Raw genomic sequence first — 17,914 nt, forward strand, 5'->3', positions numbered from 1 at the left:
TGAGAAATTTCTTGTTCCTTGAGGTACGATTGTATTGCTATAAACTTCCCTCTTAAAACTGCTTTTGCTGCCTCCCAAAAAGAGAGTGTATTCTGTTGTTTTTGGATAGAATGTCCTATAAATATCAATTAAGTCCATCTTGTTTAATGTATCATTTAAAGCTTGTGTTTCCTTATTTATTTTCATTTTGGATGATTTGTCCATTGGTGAAATTGGGTGTTAAAGTCCCCTACTATAATTCTGTTACTGTTGATTTCCCCTTTTATGGCTGTTAGCCTTTGCCTTATGTGTTGAGGTGCTCCTATGTTGGGTGCATAAATATTTATAATTGTTATATCTTCTTCTTGGATTGATCCCTTGATCATTAAGTATTTGGTTGGAGCATTTAATCCATTTGCATTTAAGGTATTATTGATATGTATGTTCCTATTACCATTTTCTTACTTGTTTTGGGTTTGTTATTGTAGGTCATTTCCTTCTGTTGTGTTTCCTGCCCAGAGAAGTTCCTTTAGCATTTGTCGTAAAGCTGGTTTGGTGGTGCTTAATTCTTTTAACTTTTGCTTTTCTGTAAAGGTTTTAACTTCTCTGTTGAATCTGCATGAGATCCTTCCTGGGTAGAGTTATATTGGTTGTAGGTTTTTCCCTTTCATCAGTTTAAATATGTTCTGCCCCTCTCTTCTGACTTGCAGAGTTTCTGCTGAAAGATCAGCTGTTAACCTTATGGGGATTCCCTGGTATGTTATTTGTTGTTTTTCCCTTGCTGCTTTTAATATTTTTTCTTTGTATCTAATTTTTGATAGTTTGATTAATATGTGTTGGCATGTTTCCCCTTGGATTTATCCTGTATGGGACTCTCTGCCCTGCCTGGACTTTATTGACTACTTCCTTTCCTATATTAGGGCAGGAATATAGGAAATAATCTCTTCAAATATTTTCTCAGTCCCTTTCTTTTTCTCTTCTTTTTCTGAGACCCCTATAATTTGAATGTTGGTTCCTATAATGTTGTCCCAGAGGTCTCTAAGACTGTTCTCAGTTCTTTTCATTATTTTTTCTTTATTCTGCTCTGTAGTAGTTATTTCCACTATTTTATCTTCCAGGTCACTTATCCATTTTCTGCCTCAGTTATTCTGCTATTGATTCCTTCTAGAGAATTTTTAATTTCATTTCTTGTGTTGTTCATCATTATTTGTTTGCTCTTTAGTTCTTGTAGGTCCTTGTTAAACATTTCTTGTATTTTCTCCATTCTATTTCCAAGATTTTGCATCATCTTTACTATCATTACTATGAATTCTTTTTCAGGTAGACTGCCTATTTCGTCTTCATTTGTTTGGTCTGGTGGGTTTTTCCCTTGTTCCTTCATCTGCTGTGTGTTTCTCTGTCTTCTCATTTTGTTTAACTTACTGTGTTTGGGGTCTCCTTTTTGCAGGTGCAGGTTCGTAGTTCCCGTTGTTTTTGGTGTCTGCCTCCAGTGGCTAAGGTTGTTTCAGTGGGTTGTGTAGGCTTCCTGATGGAGGGGACTAGTGCCTGTGTTCTGATGGATGAGGCTGGATCTTGTCTTTCTGGTGGGCAGGACCACATCCGGTGGTGTGTTTTGGGATGTCTGTGACCTTTTTATGATTTTAGGCAGCCTCTCTGCTAATGCGCGGGGTTGTGCTCCTGTCTTGCTAGTTTTTTGGCATAGGGTGTCCAGCAGTGTAGCTTGCTGGTCGTTGAGTGGAGCCTGGGCTTAGTGCTGAGCTGGAGATCTGTGGGAGAGCTTTTGCTGTTTGGTATTACGTGGATCTGGGAGGTCTCTGGTGGACCAGTGTCCTGAATTCAGCTCTCCCACCTCAGAGGCACAGGCCTGACACCTGGCCAGAGCATCAAGACCCTGTCAGCCACACAGCTCAGAAGAAAAGTGAGAAAAAAAGAAAGAAAGAAAGAAAATAAATAAAATAAAGTTATTAAAATAAAACATTATTAAAAATAAAAAAATTAAATGTAATTTTAAAAAAAGGAAAGAAAGAAGAGAGCCACCAAACCAGAAACAAATCCACCAATTATAACAAGCACTAAAAACTGTACTGAAAAAAAAAAGGACAGACAGAACCCTAGGACAAATGGTAAAAGCAAAGCTATACAGACAAAATCACACAAAGAATCATACACATACACACAAAAAGAGAAAAAGGAAAAAATATATATATTTTTTGGGAAGTCTGAGGTCTTCTGCCAGCGTTCAGTACATGTTCTGTAGGAGTTGTTCCACACGTAGATGTATTTCTGATGTGTTTGTGGGCAGGAAGGTGATCTCCACGTCTTACTCCTCTGCCATCTTGAAGGTTTCTCCCAGGCTTCTTTTAAACGCTAGTTTAACTAGTGCCTTCTCTAGAGCAGTGTTTAATAGCTTCTCCTGCTAAATGCTTCTATTTTTGCTGGTGATTCTCAGCTGAATCAGATCATTGCTCTTTCTGCTAGTGTTGGAGGATCTCCTGCAGAGTCAGGGGGTGGCTGTGGCTCACCACAGGGACAAGGGCACTCTCAACCTTAATGTTTAAACCTCTGATTTTCCTTTATCATGGGAAACAAAGCATAAGGCACTTCTCTATTAAAACTATTTTGAGAATTAGACAATGTTCTATTTTAAAGACCTTGACTGAATGACTGAATATCTGTTATCAAGAGTTTGGTACTTTAGGGCTTCCCTGGTGGCACAGTGGTTGAGAGTCCATCTGCTGATGCAGGGGACACGGGTTTGTGCCCCAGTCTGGGAAGATCCCACATGCCGCGGAGCAGCTGGGCCCGTGAGCCATGGCCGCTGAGCCTGCGCGTCCAGAGCCTGTGCTCCACAACGGGAGAGACCACAACAGTAAGAGGCCCGCGTACCGCCAAAAAAAAAAAAGTTTGGTACTTTAGAAATAATAAAATGTATCCTTGTTTCTCAATTTTAAAAAATGTGGACTTCAATAATTCACTGTTATTCTAGATAATGTATAATTCTAAGCACAATAATTACTTTTACTCCTAAGGACTAAATAAATCATTGTTTAAGATATTGGATAATTTCAAACTGGTAAGCCTAAAATCTGGTATATCTTTTGTTCTTCTACTTAACGTCAATGCAGATTTTTCATAATGTAAACAAAATAATGACACCAGTAGAATTTCCCTTACATTTCCAAGGAATACTGTTTTCAGTTTAGAAATACTGACAGCCTAAAGTAAAACGTTATAAGATTGTTCTTCGTTTTATAGCAACCTATTTCCCTCCTTTTGGAAGGCTTAAATGTTTAAGAATATGCTGGAAGAAGAACCGCAGTCATTTCATTCTTTGAACAATTCTGAAATATCATTTCCTATTAGGCAGTTGTGTGAGCACTGACAGCCTTGCCCCTCATCTTCCCTAGAGATTAATTTATTTCCTGCAGTGCTTGCTTTTCTTGGAAAATCTGACTCGTCAGCCTTCACCAATGGGAGATCTCATCAGCAGAATGTTAATTATAAAGCAAAACAATATACCACATTGAAAGGGAAAAACAACTCTCCAGGCAATGCAACCTTTTTCTTTTCTTTTCTTTCCACTTTGTTCTTTCCTCAGTCTGTGGCTGGACAGGAACATTATCCCCTAGGGAAACATTCGGCGAGATGGTGGGGTATAGAGGAAATGTGCAGGCTTTGCCACCAGACAGACCCAAGACCAAACTCTAAGTCAAAGAATGTTGAATTTCTTTGGGATTTTGTTTCTTTATCTGTAAAATAAAGATAAAAATACCTGCCTCACATGAAATTCTATAATGAGACTGTAGACACTAGAAAATTATTCTTATTATTATTATAGCCTTCATTTAGCACCTACTGCATATTGATTGCTGTGGCATAATATTAACCATGTCTCATATTAGTTTATAAAGGAATCTATTAGAAATTTGAAGAAATATATCTTTCAGCTTTAGGAGTTAGGCATATGAGACCAAGACACCTTACTGAGATAGCCTAGTTGAAGTCTTACTCTTCATTTCCTTTCTCTTCTCATTACTACTCATTTTTTTCATAATGCTCGCTAGATACTTATGAAATTATTTTTTTCACCAATAAGTTCTTTGAAAACTTCAAAAGCTATTTGCTAATAGTTTTAGGTCTATCTATTCAGACTTGAAACTGCATTTGAGTTTATTAAAAATTATTTTCTCTAAAATAAAAATTGTCAATTTCTGTTTGATTCAGTCTCAGAAATAAAACTTTGGTGAGTTAAATCTTGAGACAAAGAAGATCATCAGCAAAGATTGTGGCAGCAAAGTAGAGATAAAGTTGAGAGACACCAAATGAAGAAACAAAATCAATTATTTTAAGCCCAGAATGATCATTATTTCAGCAGTATGATTATGATTAACAAGTCTGTTTAAGTAAATATCTTTTTTCTTATTTCTCCCATGTGATTTTATGATTTGTGTGCAATACTAGAAAGAAAAGCAATTGAAGCATTAGATGATACAACAGAAAAAGAGATGTCATGGTGTAAACCCATAACAACTGAGACCTGATACAGGGCTCCTACAGGAGACAGGAGCTCTGTGCATGGAGTGCAAATTACGATAGGTGCTATTCTTTCACATGGCAAAATAATATTTTTCTTAAGACCAGTGACAGTATCTTAACTTGGGTAGAACAAGGGATTGGATCGATATGGTGACCTCTGCCTTTCACCTTTATGGAGTCACGTGCAAATCATTGATTGATCCTTTTTAATGGTAAACGCATTTCTTGAAACTGTAGAGTTTTCCTATAAATAATAAGTTCTTGAGCCTCTCCCCAATTTCCTAATTTTCCTTATTAATAACTTCAATGTCATCGTTTTAAATTTCCTTTCCTTTTTTTTCCTAAACTTTTTTCTTATTGGCAAGTGACAATCTTTTTTTTAATCCATTATTTCAGTCAATTCTGGTTCTTACTTCATTCTTGAGACCCATCTTTATTTTGATCAATGAATTAAGCAAAGCAAAAAGGAACTGATGACTTGCAAAATTTATCTCAGTGAGTCTCTAAGTTCTTGCGCATAAAAATTCACTTAATGAGTATGTTAAAAATACATATTCTTGGGATGTGCTCTCTAGAGTGGGGTTGGCAACCTCTGGTGGTGGGTCAAATCTGTCCCATTGCCTGTTATTGTACTGCCCCCAAGCTAAAAATATTTGTGTTTTTTTTTAAAGTTGAAAAAAAAAAAGAATATTTTCTGACACATGAAAATTATTTGAAATTCAAATTTCAATGTTTATATAAAGTTTGATTGGACCACAGCCATGCTTATTCATTTACACATTGCCTGTGGCTGCTTGTGTGCTGTATCAGCAGAACTGAGTAGTTTTGACAGAGACCGTATGCAAAGTCTAAATTTTTTACTGTCTGGCCCTCTAGAGGACAAGTTTGCTAACCTCTGCTCTAGAGAATCTGATTCAGAAGTTCTGAGAAAGGAACTAGGAATTGCTTTCAACGTGTTTTTTGGGTGATTGTGATACAGGGATCTTTGACGACACTTTGAAAGGTAATGCAGTAGAAGAATTGTGAACAACCTGTCTCTTCTTCTCCCCTTCTCTTCATCACACCCACTCCATCAGCAAACCCTATTGGCTTTATCCTCAAACAGTATCTAGAATTTGTCTATTTTTTACCTTGTTCACTGCTATCAACCTAGTCCAAGCCATCATTTTTCATCTGGATTCTTGTTATTGGCTTCCTAACCAGTCAATCTTCTTCTGCCCTTGCCTCAATATTGTCCATTCTCAACATGACAGCCAGAGTGAATGTGGTAAAACCTTAGTCATGTCATGTAACTCTTTTCTTCAAAGTCCTCCAGTGGTCTCTCTACTTCTCTTTTCTCTCTATTCTAGCTACATTGGCTTCCCACTGTTCCTCAGAAACACTAGGGGTGCTCCATCTTCAACACCAACACAGGCTATTTTCTCTAAGTGGTATAGTCTTCCCCCCAGAGATCTACATGGCTTTTATCTTTGTCTCATTTAGGTCTTTCCTTAGCCATTACCTTCTCAGTGATTCCTTCCATACACACCTTATTTAAAATTGTAATCTCTTTATCTGGGACTACCAATCTCCCTTATGCCAGCTAACATGCTACACACTTTGCTTCTTTATTTTGATTGTGAGCCACTTTCCCCACATGAGGGCACCATGAGGACAGGAATTTTTATCCATTTGCTCTATCTTTAGACTTAAAAGAGTTCCTGGCTTACTGTGGGTTCTCAATAAATATTTCTTGAATAGCGAAATGAACCCCAAACTCCCATTCTGTACTGGACGGATAATGTATGACACTTATCAAACATGCAAAAACAGTTGCCAGGGGTATAAATATACGAGTCATCTTTGAAAAATGATGTAATATCTTGTAACCACCACAGATGAGAAGAAGAATAAAGCAGCTATTAACTTGTATCATTTGTTTTTTCAATCTCAACCAATAACTTAGTTACAAAAGATGCTAAAGGAAAGAAACTAGAGGATGGTTACAAATATTAAAATGGGTACATGGATGAAAATTCAGTTGAAAATGTTTGGAAGAGATTTCAGGAAGTTTCACAAACAAGCTGCTTCCTAAAGCAGGTAGATGTGCTTACTGCAAGTTTTACTGTTCACCATCAGGTTGAGCAATTTGAGGACAGTGGCACTCAAAGTTCCCAAAAGGGAAAATGTAGGGTGTGACTAGCCTTGGTTCAAGTAACTGTTTAGGAAACACCAGCTTTATAAGAGAATGTAAAGCATTTTTAGATATAGCTGAACTGGATTCCTCAAAAATAAGATGAAACGGAGATTTTCTTTGACTTAATACTCTTGTTCAAAAAATTACTCATCTAATTTTATGGTATTTTTAAAGCTTAATTTTGTGGATTAAACAGTAGTCTGTTCTTACAAAGATATAGATTTTCACTATGGAAGGACACTTTTACTATCAAAGAATACATTTTAGAGAGAAAAACAAAACGAAACAAAATAAAACTTCATTCTCTATCTGTTCTTCTTTGAAGTATTTGGCTTGATCTCCTGGAACTGAGTGTACATGATTCCATGTCCCTCAGTTAATATGATCATCTAAGTAACCATGAATATTCAAAAGTAATCAGTCAATATTCAATTCAAAGTAAGAAACATCACCTCCAAATTAAGTTTGTGACATTTCCAAAGGAGTGGTCGATGAATGCCAAAAGATTTGAGGACTTTATATCAATTTGAATTTTCAAACCTAAATAATTGTCAGAGAAATCAGTTCTTTCACATTTTGAGATTTCTTGAGAGTTAATGCAATAAAGAACAAAGTTTCTATGCAATGTGAAGTCAGCTTTGCTGACCACTAAAGCACAGGCGTTATTTAGGGGATCCCTACCCTGGGTGGAAGATTGGGCTAGATCAGGCAGGGAGAGGCAACTTATAAGGTCCCTTCCAAAACTAAGATTGTTTAAATCCTATTATTTTATATTGAGATAATCTAATTATTCTACTCCCTCACCTCCCATTTTTCTGCTTAACCCTGTACTATCTTAAATCAGTTTATTGACAAGGGAGAGTGAGACTAATAACTGTCAAGATGACAGATTGAACTTTCAAACTACAGGCTTATAACAGTTTTATGTGAATATGAGCTAGTAATAGCAAGTAATATTTCTGTTGCACTTTACGTTTTACAAAGCACTTGCAGGTCCTTTATTTCATTTGATGTTTCCTCAACTCTGTGATTAAGTTATTACTACCAAAGCTCGTTCATTGGTAAGAAAATGGAATTCAGAGATTCCTCAAGATGTGCAGCGAGTGTGTCTTAGAATCAGGAGTCAGATGGAGTTCTTCAGATTGTGTCTCTGTACTACAATATATCTATTTCATTTGCCCTCCCCACCTCTCCCCTCAGGAAAAGCAACGCTGTGAGGGGAAAATTCGGTTGTTATCCCTTTATGCAGATAAAGGCACAAAGATAGTAAATGGTAGAAGTGGGAATTAAATCTGGGCATACTGCCTAAAAATCCTGTGTTCTTTCAGCTGTAATATACATTCTACAGTGTGTAGTTTTATTGCTGTTTGTGATAAAAGAAAGACCTGAAAATCTAAAGGCAGCAGTTGGGGATACTGGATGATGAGGAGAGAGAATGAAATCAAGGAAAGCATGGGATCCAGGCGATCTTCCTCTCATTGGACCCCACCTCCCAGCCCCCAGCACCACTTAGCACTGAGGGGAGATGTTAACAGAGGAAAGTAAATTCAGGCTGTTTAGGGGAATTAACATGATGTGCTGAGAAGTTCTACTTCTTTCTGCTTTGACATCCCCTTTCTTCTCCAGTTATTCTATGAGCTCCTCAGAGGTCACGAAACTGTATATTTTGTCTTTATATTTCACACATATGGTAAAAATAGCTAACAGTTGGTGAGACAGTAAACCTCTTTATTGTAAAATATAAAACTCTTTACATTTATTGACTCATTTAATCTTTGTCATAACCCTATAAAATAAGCATTATTATCCCTTCCCCCCTCTTGTTTTCAAAGATGAGGAAATAAGGTACGTAAAAGTTAGTTAACTTCCTTAAGGTTATATAGAGCCAGTGTGTAGTAGAAAAGGAAGGAAGGAAGGAAGGGAAGAAGAGGAAGAGGGAGGAAAAGAGAGAGGAAGGGAGGAAGAAAGGAAGGAAGAAGAGGAGAAGGGAGGGAGACAGGGAGGAAGTCATAGGCTAATGAGCGCTCAAGGGTATGAGCCTCAGAGGGCTCCTCTCCAGGTCCACGTGGCTAGCACTTAACATATCACTAGTACAATGAGGTGTGGGCGAGTGAAAGTAATGATCAGTCTTCTGTACCTCTTGACCATTATAGTTCATGCTATTAGAGTTCTTTTCTTAAACCACCCATGTTCCACAAAGCCATAATGGAAAGAAATGTCTGTCTTCCCTGAACACAGACAGAATTCCTCTCTGCAATGTAGCTTGCTTTCCTTGCAAGTGTGACATGATGTGTTAATGTCAAGTCTGTGTATATGTTCATTAGAAGCTAGAGATCGTACAACTTATGCTCGAGGCCTGTTGCTTTTCTTCAGTTTAACATTATAGGTACCCTTTTCTCCTCTGCCATCTTTAGAACTCCACTAGGTTTGGGCTTCATTCCATACCATTGTGTCACAGCTGAGGTAATGGGTCTGCAATCAGACATTTTTTAGAACACAATCAAGCTCCAGCCTCTTACTAGCTGTGTGATTGCTCAGCAAGTCTCTCTTAACTACACCTCAAGTTCAGTTTTTTTACCTTACATTACCTAGAAAATAGAGTTTTTATAAGGATAAACTAAAATGCAAAGAAAAGCATTTTGTAAACTGAAAAACACTTTATAAATTTAAGGTATTATCTCGCAGAAATATCTACTTTGTTTCTGAAGGGTTTGCATTAGTTCCTTGGGGTTTTTTTGGTTTTTTGGTTTTTTTGGCTCTTCTTATTTTGTTCTCAATTAGTTGTCAAAAAAAAAACCATATATGCATGTGAGTTTCCTACAGACAGTGTTTGAAAGCAAGTAGTGTCTTTCCTATTTCTAATGCATATTTCTGATGGACCCAGCTTAATCTTTTTTTCTTACAGAAATTTTCAAAAATGAAAAACGTCAAAAATAATGAGATGTGACTGAAGCCACTTGGGCAGTGAACATAAATGTTCACAATGGAAAAGCAAGCCTAGGCTTCTAGCTGAAAAAACAGCTATTCCCCAGTGGACCCCAGAAGAAACTTGACTGGCCACTGCAAAGGAAAAAACAACCTTAAAAGTTTTAACAGGTAAAACTTAAAGAGCAACCTGTGATATGGAATTCACATAGTCTATTCTGCTGTGCCAAAATCTATGTGCATTGTTTTATTGTTACTTAGGACATGTTTATTTAATGTGCATACTTTTTGTGGTTCTCATTCCCACTGCTGACAATTAAGCAATTGGAAATTAATTTTGTATTTTAGTTTCCGAGTAAAACCAATTGAAAATAAAAGCCCACCAAATATTTTCATTTTTCTCAATTTGTTTTACCTCGTTTTAGTGTTACCATCGTTACTGTTAAAAATAACAAAAAAAAATTAGATCTGAGAATGATCTAAAATAATCAGGTTTCTTATCTGATTCCCTTGGAGCTGTGGAAATGAGTTTGACTTCACATTTTTATTTTGTTTTAGAAATACATGGTGAGTAAGTGTGTTTGAGACTTGACAGCCAAAGCCATTGTTAGTTACAGGAATTTTCCATTACTTTCTCCCATGTCTCCTAATAACCAGAGTTCATTACTGCAATATCACCGAAGATCTGATAATATGCCTTATTATTTTATGTACTGTACACTAGATAACTCTTTAGATAAATGTTTATTAGGATAGTAGGAAAGCCATTTCATTTATTTATTATTTATGTATTAAGTATACAGGTACAACATTATTTTGCCTCTAACAAAATGAAGAGACAGAGAATTATACAGGAATTTAATTGCCAACTTTGGACTTGGTTCACAGGTTGTACTCTATACAAAAATTTACGTGATCTCATAATTATTTTACATTATGTATAGAAATTATTCATTGGTTTAGTACTAAAGAGTTTCTGAAGATAACAAATCATGAAAAACTTTTCAACAGAAAAAAATTACAGTTAGAAATCTTTCATACAATGTTTATATTTCTGATTTAGCTTACTTTTTGTATCTTTTTTTTCTTCCTTTTTCAGTGGAAATGAACCCTGATTTCCAATACACTAAGGATTATTTAGGGATTTGATGTGGTAATATATTGTTATTTATGATTTCTAAAATTTTCTGAGATGGTTTAACTTTTATCTATTTTGCTTATTTGTGCCCATAAGAACAAGAACTTTTAAAAGTTTATGTCCCCATATTTGATTATTGAAGTCCACTGAGAATCCTTTCTCAACAACCTTGGCAAACTCATAGAACTCATTGGCCAGTTTGTTATTTTTCAAATAATAGTGAAAGGCTAGTATTTTTATTTGGTATATGAGAACAATTAAATCTGTGCTTTTAGTAGGTACAGTTCTTTGATTAGAAAATCTAGAGAATGTATGTCTTAGTTTGGTCGTAAATCATCCAGAGCTTTCTAGTGGAAATTATATATAACATTTCTAACAATGTAATTCCTTTTATGTACTGTGCTTCCAGCTCTCTTGAATTTGAAAGGTGTAATAAACTTCATGTTCATCTATGGAAGATTTTGGGAGGTTGAAAATAAATTTTCTTTTGCGTGTGTGTATGTTCTCTGTCACGTTTAATAACTATCTTCCTGTAACAGCTAAGATATTCTTTAGCTAGGATTGAAATGAATTCTTAGCTATTAAGGAAGAGGCTACCTGTGTTAAAGAAGCCAGGAGAAGAGGCCTCTTTACCTCCTCACCCTGTTCCCTGCAGCCAGGGACCTACAGTGCTGAGCACGATGACCAGATTTCACAGGATGATGGGGCTGCATAGCTAGATGCCAAGACCTCCAATGATCAGTGCTGCCCTCTTCCTAACTGAATCAAACAGTTTTGGGAAGGGGATGGAAAGGGAGTGAGAAATGAAGAAAGGAGTGTTCTTTGCGGTGTGTTTGGCTCTTATAAACCAAGACGTTAATATAAAAAGTTTTTGTTTTAAGATCAAAGTCAACATTAATGAAACTTCTGGATGTTTATCCAAAGTCTTAAGTTACAAGTTACTTCAAAAGGGAAAAGGGTATGTAAAATTCCTGGGAAGGAAGAGTCAGAATTAGGATCTGAATATATCCTGATAGGCTGGAATACTAGAAACTGAGTCTAACAGAATGAAAGTACCCTTTTGATTTTACCATCAAAATATTTGCACAGTTTTACCACTTGTTACTGCTTTCTACTGGGCTACCAGTGTGACCCAAGTTCAATCATCTCTTCTTGGGTTTCCGCAGTAACCCTGTAACCATTCTCCCCATTCCTGCTCTTGCTACCAATCAGTTTATTTTTAACACAGTAGTCAGTCAGAAAGATCCATTAAAACGTATATTATTTCACACCACAGTTGCTTCCCATCTCACTCAGAGTAAAAGCCAAAATTCTTAACGTGATCTACAAAGCCCTACAGGATCTGTTCATGTTACTTCTCTGACTTCTTATCCCCTTTCTCAGCGTGCGAAAGTCGTGCTGGCCTCCTCACTGTTCATCAGACAGGACAGGACGGTCTTGCCTCCAGGCCTTTGCCTTGGTTTCTCTCCACCAGGAAAAGCTTTTTGCTCAAATATCTACACAGGTCAGTCCCTCACTTCATTCAGGTTTCATACAAATACCTGCCCTGACCACACTACCTCAAACCGGGACCCCAACCCCACCTGGTTCTTCCTACTTTTTACTCTTTACTAAGGTAATGAAACTTGGTACTGGGTAAGCCTAATGTGTCTTGTATATTGATTGACAATCTGAAACGGAAACTTATTCTAATGGTCTTGTCCTTGTAAGAATACAAAACAAACATAAAAATATTAGAAAAGAAGTAATAATTTTAAAATGTTTAAGCACAACAGAAGAAAAAATTGTGGGGATAGTAGTTCTTAAGTCATCACCCAGAATGCAGCAAAAAAAGATGATAGGAAGTATAAAAGAGATGTTAAAAGACATTCAGATCAGTTTAAGAAGGCATAATATTTATTTAATTAGAGTTAGAGCAAGAGAAATTGGGAGACTGGTTCAAGGCTGAGGTGAGGCAATATTCAAAGAGATGATACCAGAGAACTTTCTAGAATTAATAAATGATACCAATTTCTCAGATTTAAAAAATACAGAATATCTCAAGAAGGATAAAAGCTAATTTCCCAACACATCATATAATAGTGAAATTTGAGAAGATGTCTACAAAGATAAGGCTGGGACATCAACTGGGGCAACAGTAAACTTTACCAAGGCCAAGACAGAAGCCAGAAGCCAGGGCACTGGGGAGAACACTCTTAAGAACTGTGAAACAACATAATTTTTAAAAATAAGAATAAAAGACCTTTACAGGTTAACAAAAACAGAGAGGACTTACAATCAATTGAATTATCAGCACAAGACTGTATAAAGGATGTACTCTAAGAAAGAAAATAAATCCAGAAATAAGGATCTGAGAATCAAGAAAGAATGGTACGTTAAAAGAGAATTCAAAGAATGGGAAACTGTACTTGCTGTATACACATCCAACAAAAGAATTATATCCAGAATATATAAATAACTCCTACAAATTATTAAGTAAAATGCAGACGACCTAATTTTAAGAAAGGATAGAGGGCTTAAGCAGGCATTTCATAAACAAAGATATCCAAATGGATAATGAGCATATGTAAATGTGCTCAAAATCACAGCAATCTTTAGGAAAATGCAAATTAGAGCCATGATGACATATAACATTACAAATCCACCAGATGGCTAAGATTTTTTTTTTTAAATGACAAGAACAAGTTTTGGAGAAAGTGTGGAGCAATCAGAACTCACACATATTGCTGGTGGGAGTTTAAACTGATACATCTACTTTGGAAAACTACAGTATCTACCAAAGCCAAACAAATAACTGCTCTATGACTCAGAATTTCCACTCCTACGTGTAAATGAAACAAAACTGAGTGCATTAACCTACGAATAGGACATGTACAAAGATGTTTGTAGCAGCCTTATACAAACTGGGCATAATCCATGCCAATGAGCCATAGAATAGACAACTAGATTGTGGAAAAAGCTACAGTAACATGAGTGTGGTGATACATGCAACAATGTGAATATATTTCAAAGCCATAACACTGAATGATAGAATTCAGACACAGAAATAGTATATGCTGCATGATTTCTTTTATATTAAGTTTAAGAGCTGGCAACACTCCTTTATGATAATGGAAGGAAGTGTGTTGTTTGCACTTGGGTTGGTAATGCCAGGAGGAGGAACTGTCATGGCACCTGTGGGTGTGTCATTTAGCACATGCATATTACATATGCTTATTACATTAAGCATATAATAAGGCTCTCAAGGTCTACTGGAAGTCAAATCTTCCACCATCTTAGGCCTAACAGGTTCTAACCAGTTTCTGTCATATTTTTTTCTCAATGGCTGTGTCATTCTTTAAGGGTTGTGCCCTGCCCCCCTCCCTCTGTCTCAATAGTATGCTATTGGAGGAGAAAAGCTATATCATTTCTCTCTTCTCATTACATGGAAATAATTGCCTGATAATAACCTTATCTGGATTACTGGATTATATATTAGAAGTGTTAAAAGATAAAAGGTATCCATATATATTTCTCATTTAGATACTACAAGTCTAAAATGTAAATTAGCTTTATCAGGGTTTCCCTTAGGAGAGTGGGAATTTGACCATATATTTTGTTTCATATGACTTTTGGTGGTTTTTGTTGTCATGGTTTGTGTATGAATTAGTTAATTATTTCATTTTGGTATATGTATAGAAAGATGTACTCAAAATACTACTACTATGCATTCTCACAACAAAGTCATGGAGAAGTGAAATTTTGGACATGGGTTTATAAAATCCTGGACAACTTGGTAGGCAAGAACAATCTAATTCCAGGGCTCATACCCCAAGCTGTGGAAATTAGAGGTAAAGGTAGATTTTAAATAAATCTGTAATCAGGACTGTTAGAGTGGGAATTAAATAAAACTGCTAACAGGGTCTTTTCAAATTCCCTATAGATATTAATACTGGGGATTTGAGAATAGGTAATTAGAATTCATTGGAAACTGGGGAATTCTCCAAATTGTAGGTTTTTCTTATATTTTAAAATAATGATTTATTTATGTTTTTTAGAATAATAATGAGTGCCCATAATAGTAAACAGTGGATCGTTTTGTGCGGCAGAATTTTAGTGTCAGAGGTTTTCAGTTAAGAAATAAAATATGGTAATAAATGCATGTTTTTCTCTTAAGAAATAATAAATTGTGATAAGATGTAAAAATGTTGTTTACCTGAAGTAGGTATTTGATATTATAAAACACTTAAAGAAGGGAATATTAACAAAATAAATCTTAAAATCATTAAAAATTAAATGATAATAACACAATTATTTATTATTTAAAAGTTATTATTATTTTTTTTTAAGTTATTATTTTTAAAATGAAATTTTACAACACATGAAGCAGTAATTGTCCCAATCCATAATCTTGATCTTTGTTTTGAGAAAAGATTTCAGACATAGAAAATATTGCATTGATGTTGGTTGAATTATTAAGTTTGGGTATTAATGTACATGTTATTTCCCATAGACTCATTTCCATTTTAACAATAAAAATATTTTGTCTGCTTGATTTTGATTTTGCCATTGAAATCAATACTGCTTAGGCTATATTAGATTTTAGGTCAGTTCCTGATTTCATGTCAGAGTATTTAACAACAGCACTCCTATTTTCTTCTCTTTGCATTTCTTCTGTTAAAGTAGTTACAAAGAGCTACAGCCTAGAGCAAAAAGTTCATCACTGGAAATGCCAGGCAACATTACTAGGATACTGTAGCATTCCAACCTCTGAGCAAGGTTAACAGTACTTCACAGAGTGAAGGGTCCAAATTGCCAAACTAATGGCTCTTTTGCTTCTGAAACTTGATAGTCTGGGGAACACTAGTCATCAATTTGTATGAAGTAAACTATGCATGTAAACTTGTTAATTTTAATTTTATTTGCAAGAATACCTCACTATTAGCAGCAGCTGGGGCCACAAATACCCAGTTACAACATGGCAACAGCAACAAGAAAGAATGAACAATTAGATTGTGGTGCTTCTCTCCTACAAGCTCCTGTTCTGATTCATAGACCTATCCACCTTGAAGTTTGACTCAATTAATGTCAAAACATAAGTTTAAGTTATGAAGAAGGAAGGAGAAGGCCTATGATTTCCCATGATTTCTGCAACTATAAACTTATTAATATTTTAAAATATTATTTCAAATGTCTTGCTCCATAAATTCATTTTAGGATACCAACCATTTGTTATGTTGTTTCTACAGAGTATATTTAAACCCATCATAGATAGGAATTTCAGTAAATTTTTTTAAAAATACACTTTTATATTGAATATATGCCCAGGATTGAAATTCAGGATTGCCCAGGATTGAATTCAATATTTTGAATTATCCTAATTTATTTTTTTCTAAATTTATTGAAAAATGTACTCATTGGAAGAAAAAAACACAATTTCTATTTTCAAATGTTTCTGTGACCAATTACCTCCATATTCCAACAGCTGGCAGCCATGCTAAGTACTTTTAATGATAAAATCAGTCACTTTTATGTGACTGATCTATTAGTCATATAATTAAGGTAAAAAGTCTAAAAACCTTTTAGACTTCATTACCTATTTTTAGAAATTTTCTGGACAATAAGAATGACATAGAACTTTAATGATATCTTGTCAATAATTAGTCAAAATTCTTGTCATGTTATGAAGGTCAGAACAAATTTTTGAAAAAAGATTAAACCAAATTTATTTTGATTAATTTATATTACCATTGAACAAGTGTAAAGCAATACAAATTTTAAGTATATACAAAGTTAATAACAGTAAAAAAAAAGACAAAGAAAAATGAAATATATTTTAATATTTATAACAACTTTATTAAGGTATAATTGACACACAATAAACTGCACATAATCACAATGGAAAATTGGATAAATTTGGACATATATTTACAGACATAAAACCATCACCTCAATCAACATAATGAACATGCCATTCCTCTTACTTTTCGTTGTCTTTCTTCCCTGTCCTTGTGTCACTACTTTCCATCTTCTTTCTATCATTGTAAATTAGTTTGCATTTTCCAGACTTTTTATAAGTGGAATTATGTAGTATATAATTTTTTGTCTGCCTTCTTATATTTAGTGTAATTATTCTGAGCATCATACATGTTATATTGCATATAAAATGGTTTATTCTTTATTTTGCTGAGTACTGTTTCATTGTATGGATAGACCACAAGTTGTTTATCCACTCACCTGTCGATGGACATTTAAATTGTTTCCAGGTTTTTGGCTATAGAAATAATGTGCTATGAACAATTCTGTACTAATCCTTCTATGGAGAGATGCTTCTACTTCTCTTGGGTAAGTATCTAGGAGTGAAATGTTTGGGTCATATAGTTGGTATGTGTTTAACTTTTTAAGAAACTACCAAAATGATTCCCATGATAGTCCTATTTTTTCATTTCAATCAGCAGTGTATGAAATTTTCGGTTGTTCCACACTCTTGGTGTGGTAAGTCCAATGTGTGTGTGTGTGTGTGCGCGTGTGTGTGTGTGTGCATGAGTGTACAGGCAGTTCCTGCCTTGCACAGTTCCAACACGCACAATTTTCAGTCTATGGTTTAGTTAAATAACACCAGTCCCCCAACAACACAGTTCAAATTTCAGTTTCACAAAGAGCAAACATGGCTTCTAGCTCTTCAGTTCACAAATCCCTGGGTAAATAACACGTGTACATATTGATCAGTGACAAATCACATCGATTCTTTTAAAGTATGTTGGTAACTGGGCACTTACTGCACATCTATTACCCAGTTCACACAAGAACAGCAAAGAATGTAGTTGTATTGCTTGTCTCCCAGTGATAAATTCACCTGACGTTTTACACAATTGGATAATCCAAAGAGGGTTTCAAAGAAGCCAACCAAAATGAAAGTGTAGCAAATAAAAGAAACGTGAGAACACTGACAGTGAAACTCAAATCAAACGAAAATGGAGCTGTGGAAGAACAGCTCACTGTGAGAATGTTGGCAATGCTGCCGTTTGAGAGAGTTGAAGTATGCAGCCAGAGGAACTTGAAGGCATAAATGAGGAAAGTGGGTGTGGCAAAAAGGATGAATTCGTCTCAGAAGAGGTAGCAACAGCACAAATTTATATATTACAGGAACGCTCTGAGATATTTCACAACTTTGAAGGGAT

General features: G+C 35.4%; 1 protein-coding gene across 4 annotated transcripts in view; it reads left to right on the forward strand.

The window, feature by feature from the left end:
* Positions 1-17,914, forward strand: part of THEMIS (thymocyte selection associated) — a 188,825-nt gene that overhangs the window by 147,071 nt on the left and 23,840 nt on the right. Inside the window, exons 6-7 of one of the 4 annotated variants that reach the window (XR_003005103.1) lie at positions 9,597-9,787; positions 12,138-12,258. Coding sequence is in view for 1 of the 4 variants with exons in the window: in XM_024759136.1 (XP_024614904.1) it covers positions 9,597-9,628 (32 nt within the window). In the remaining 3 variants the exon portion in view is untranslated. Of the gene's footprint in view, positions 1-9,596; positions 11,377-12,137; positions 12,893-17,914 lie in introns of those variants that run through there. The other 3 variants (XR_003005102.1, XR_003005101.1, XM_024759136.1) reach the window with 3 other exon arrangements.

Source organism: Neophocaena asiaeorientalis, unplaced genomic scaffold (assembly GCF_003031525.2).
Source record: "Neophocaena asiaeorientalis asiaeorientalis breed wild unplaced genomic scaffold, Neophocaena_asiaeorientalis_V1.1 scaffold5, whole genome shotgun sequence".
Lineage (NCBI taxonomy): Eukaryota > Metazoa > Chordata > Mammalia > Artiodactyla > Phocoenidae > Neophocaena > Neophocaena asiaeorientalis.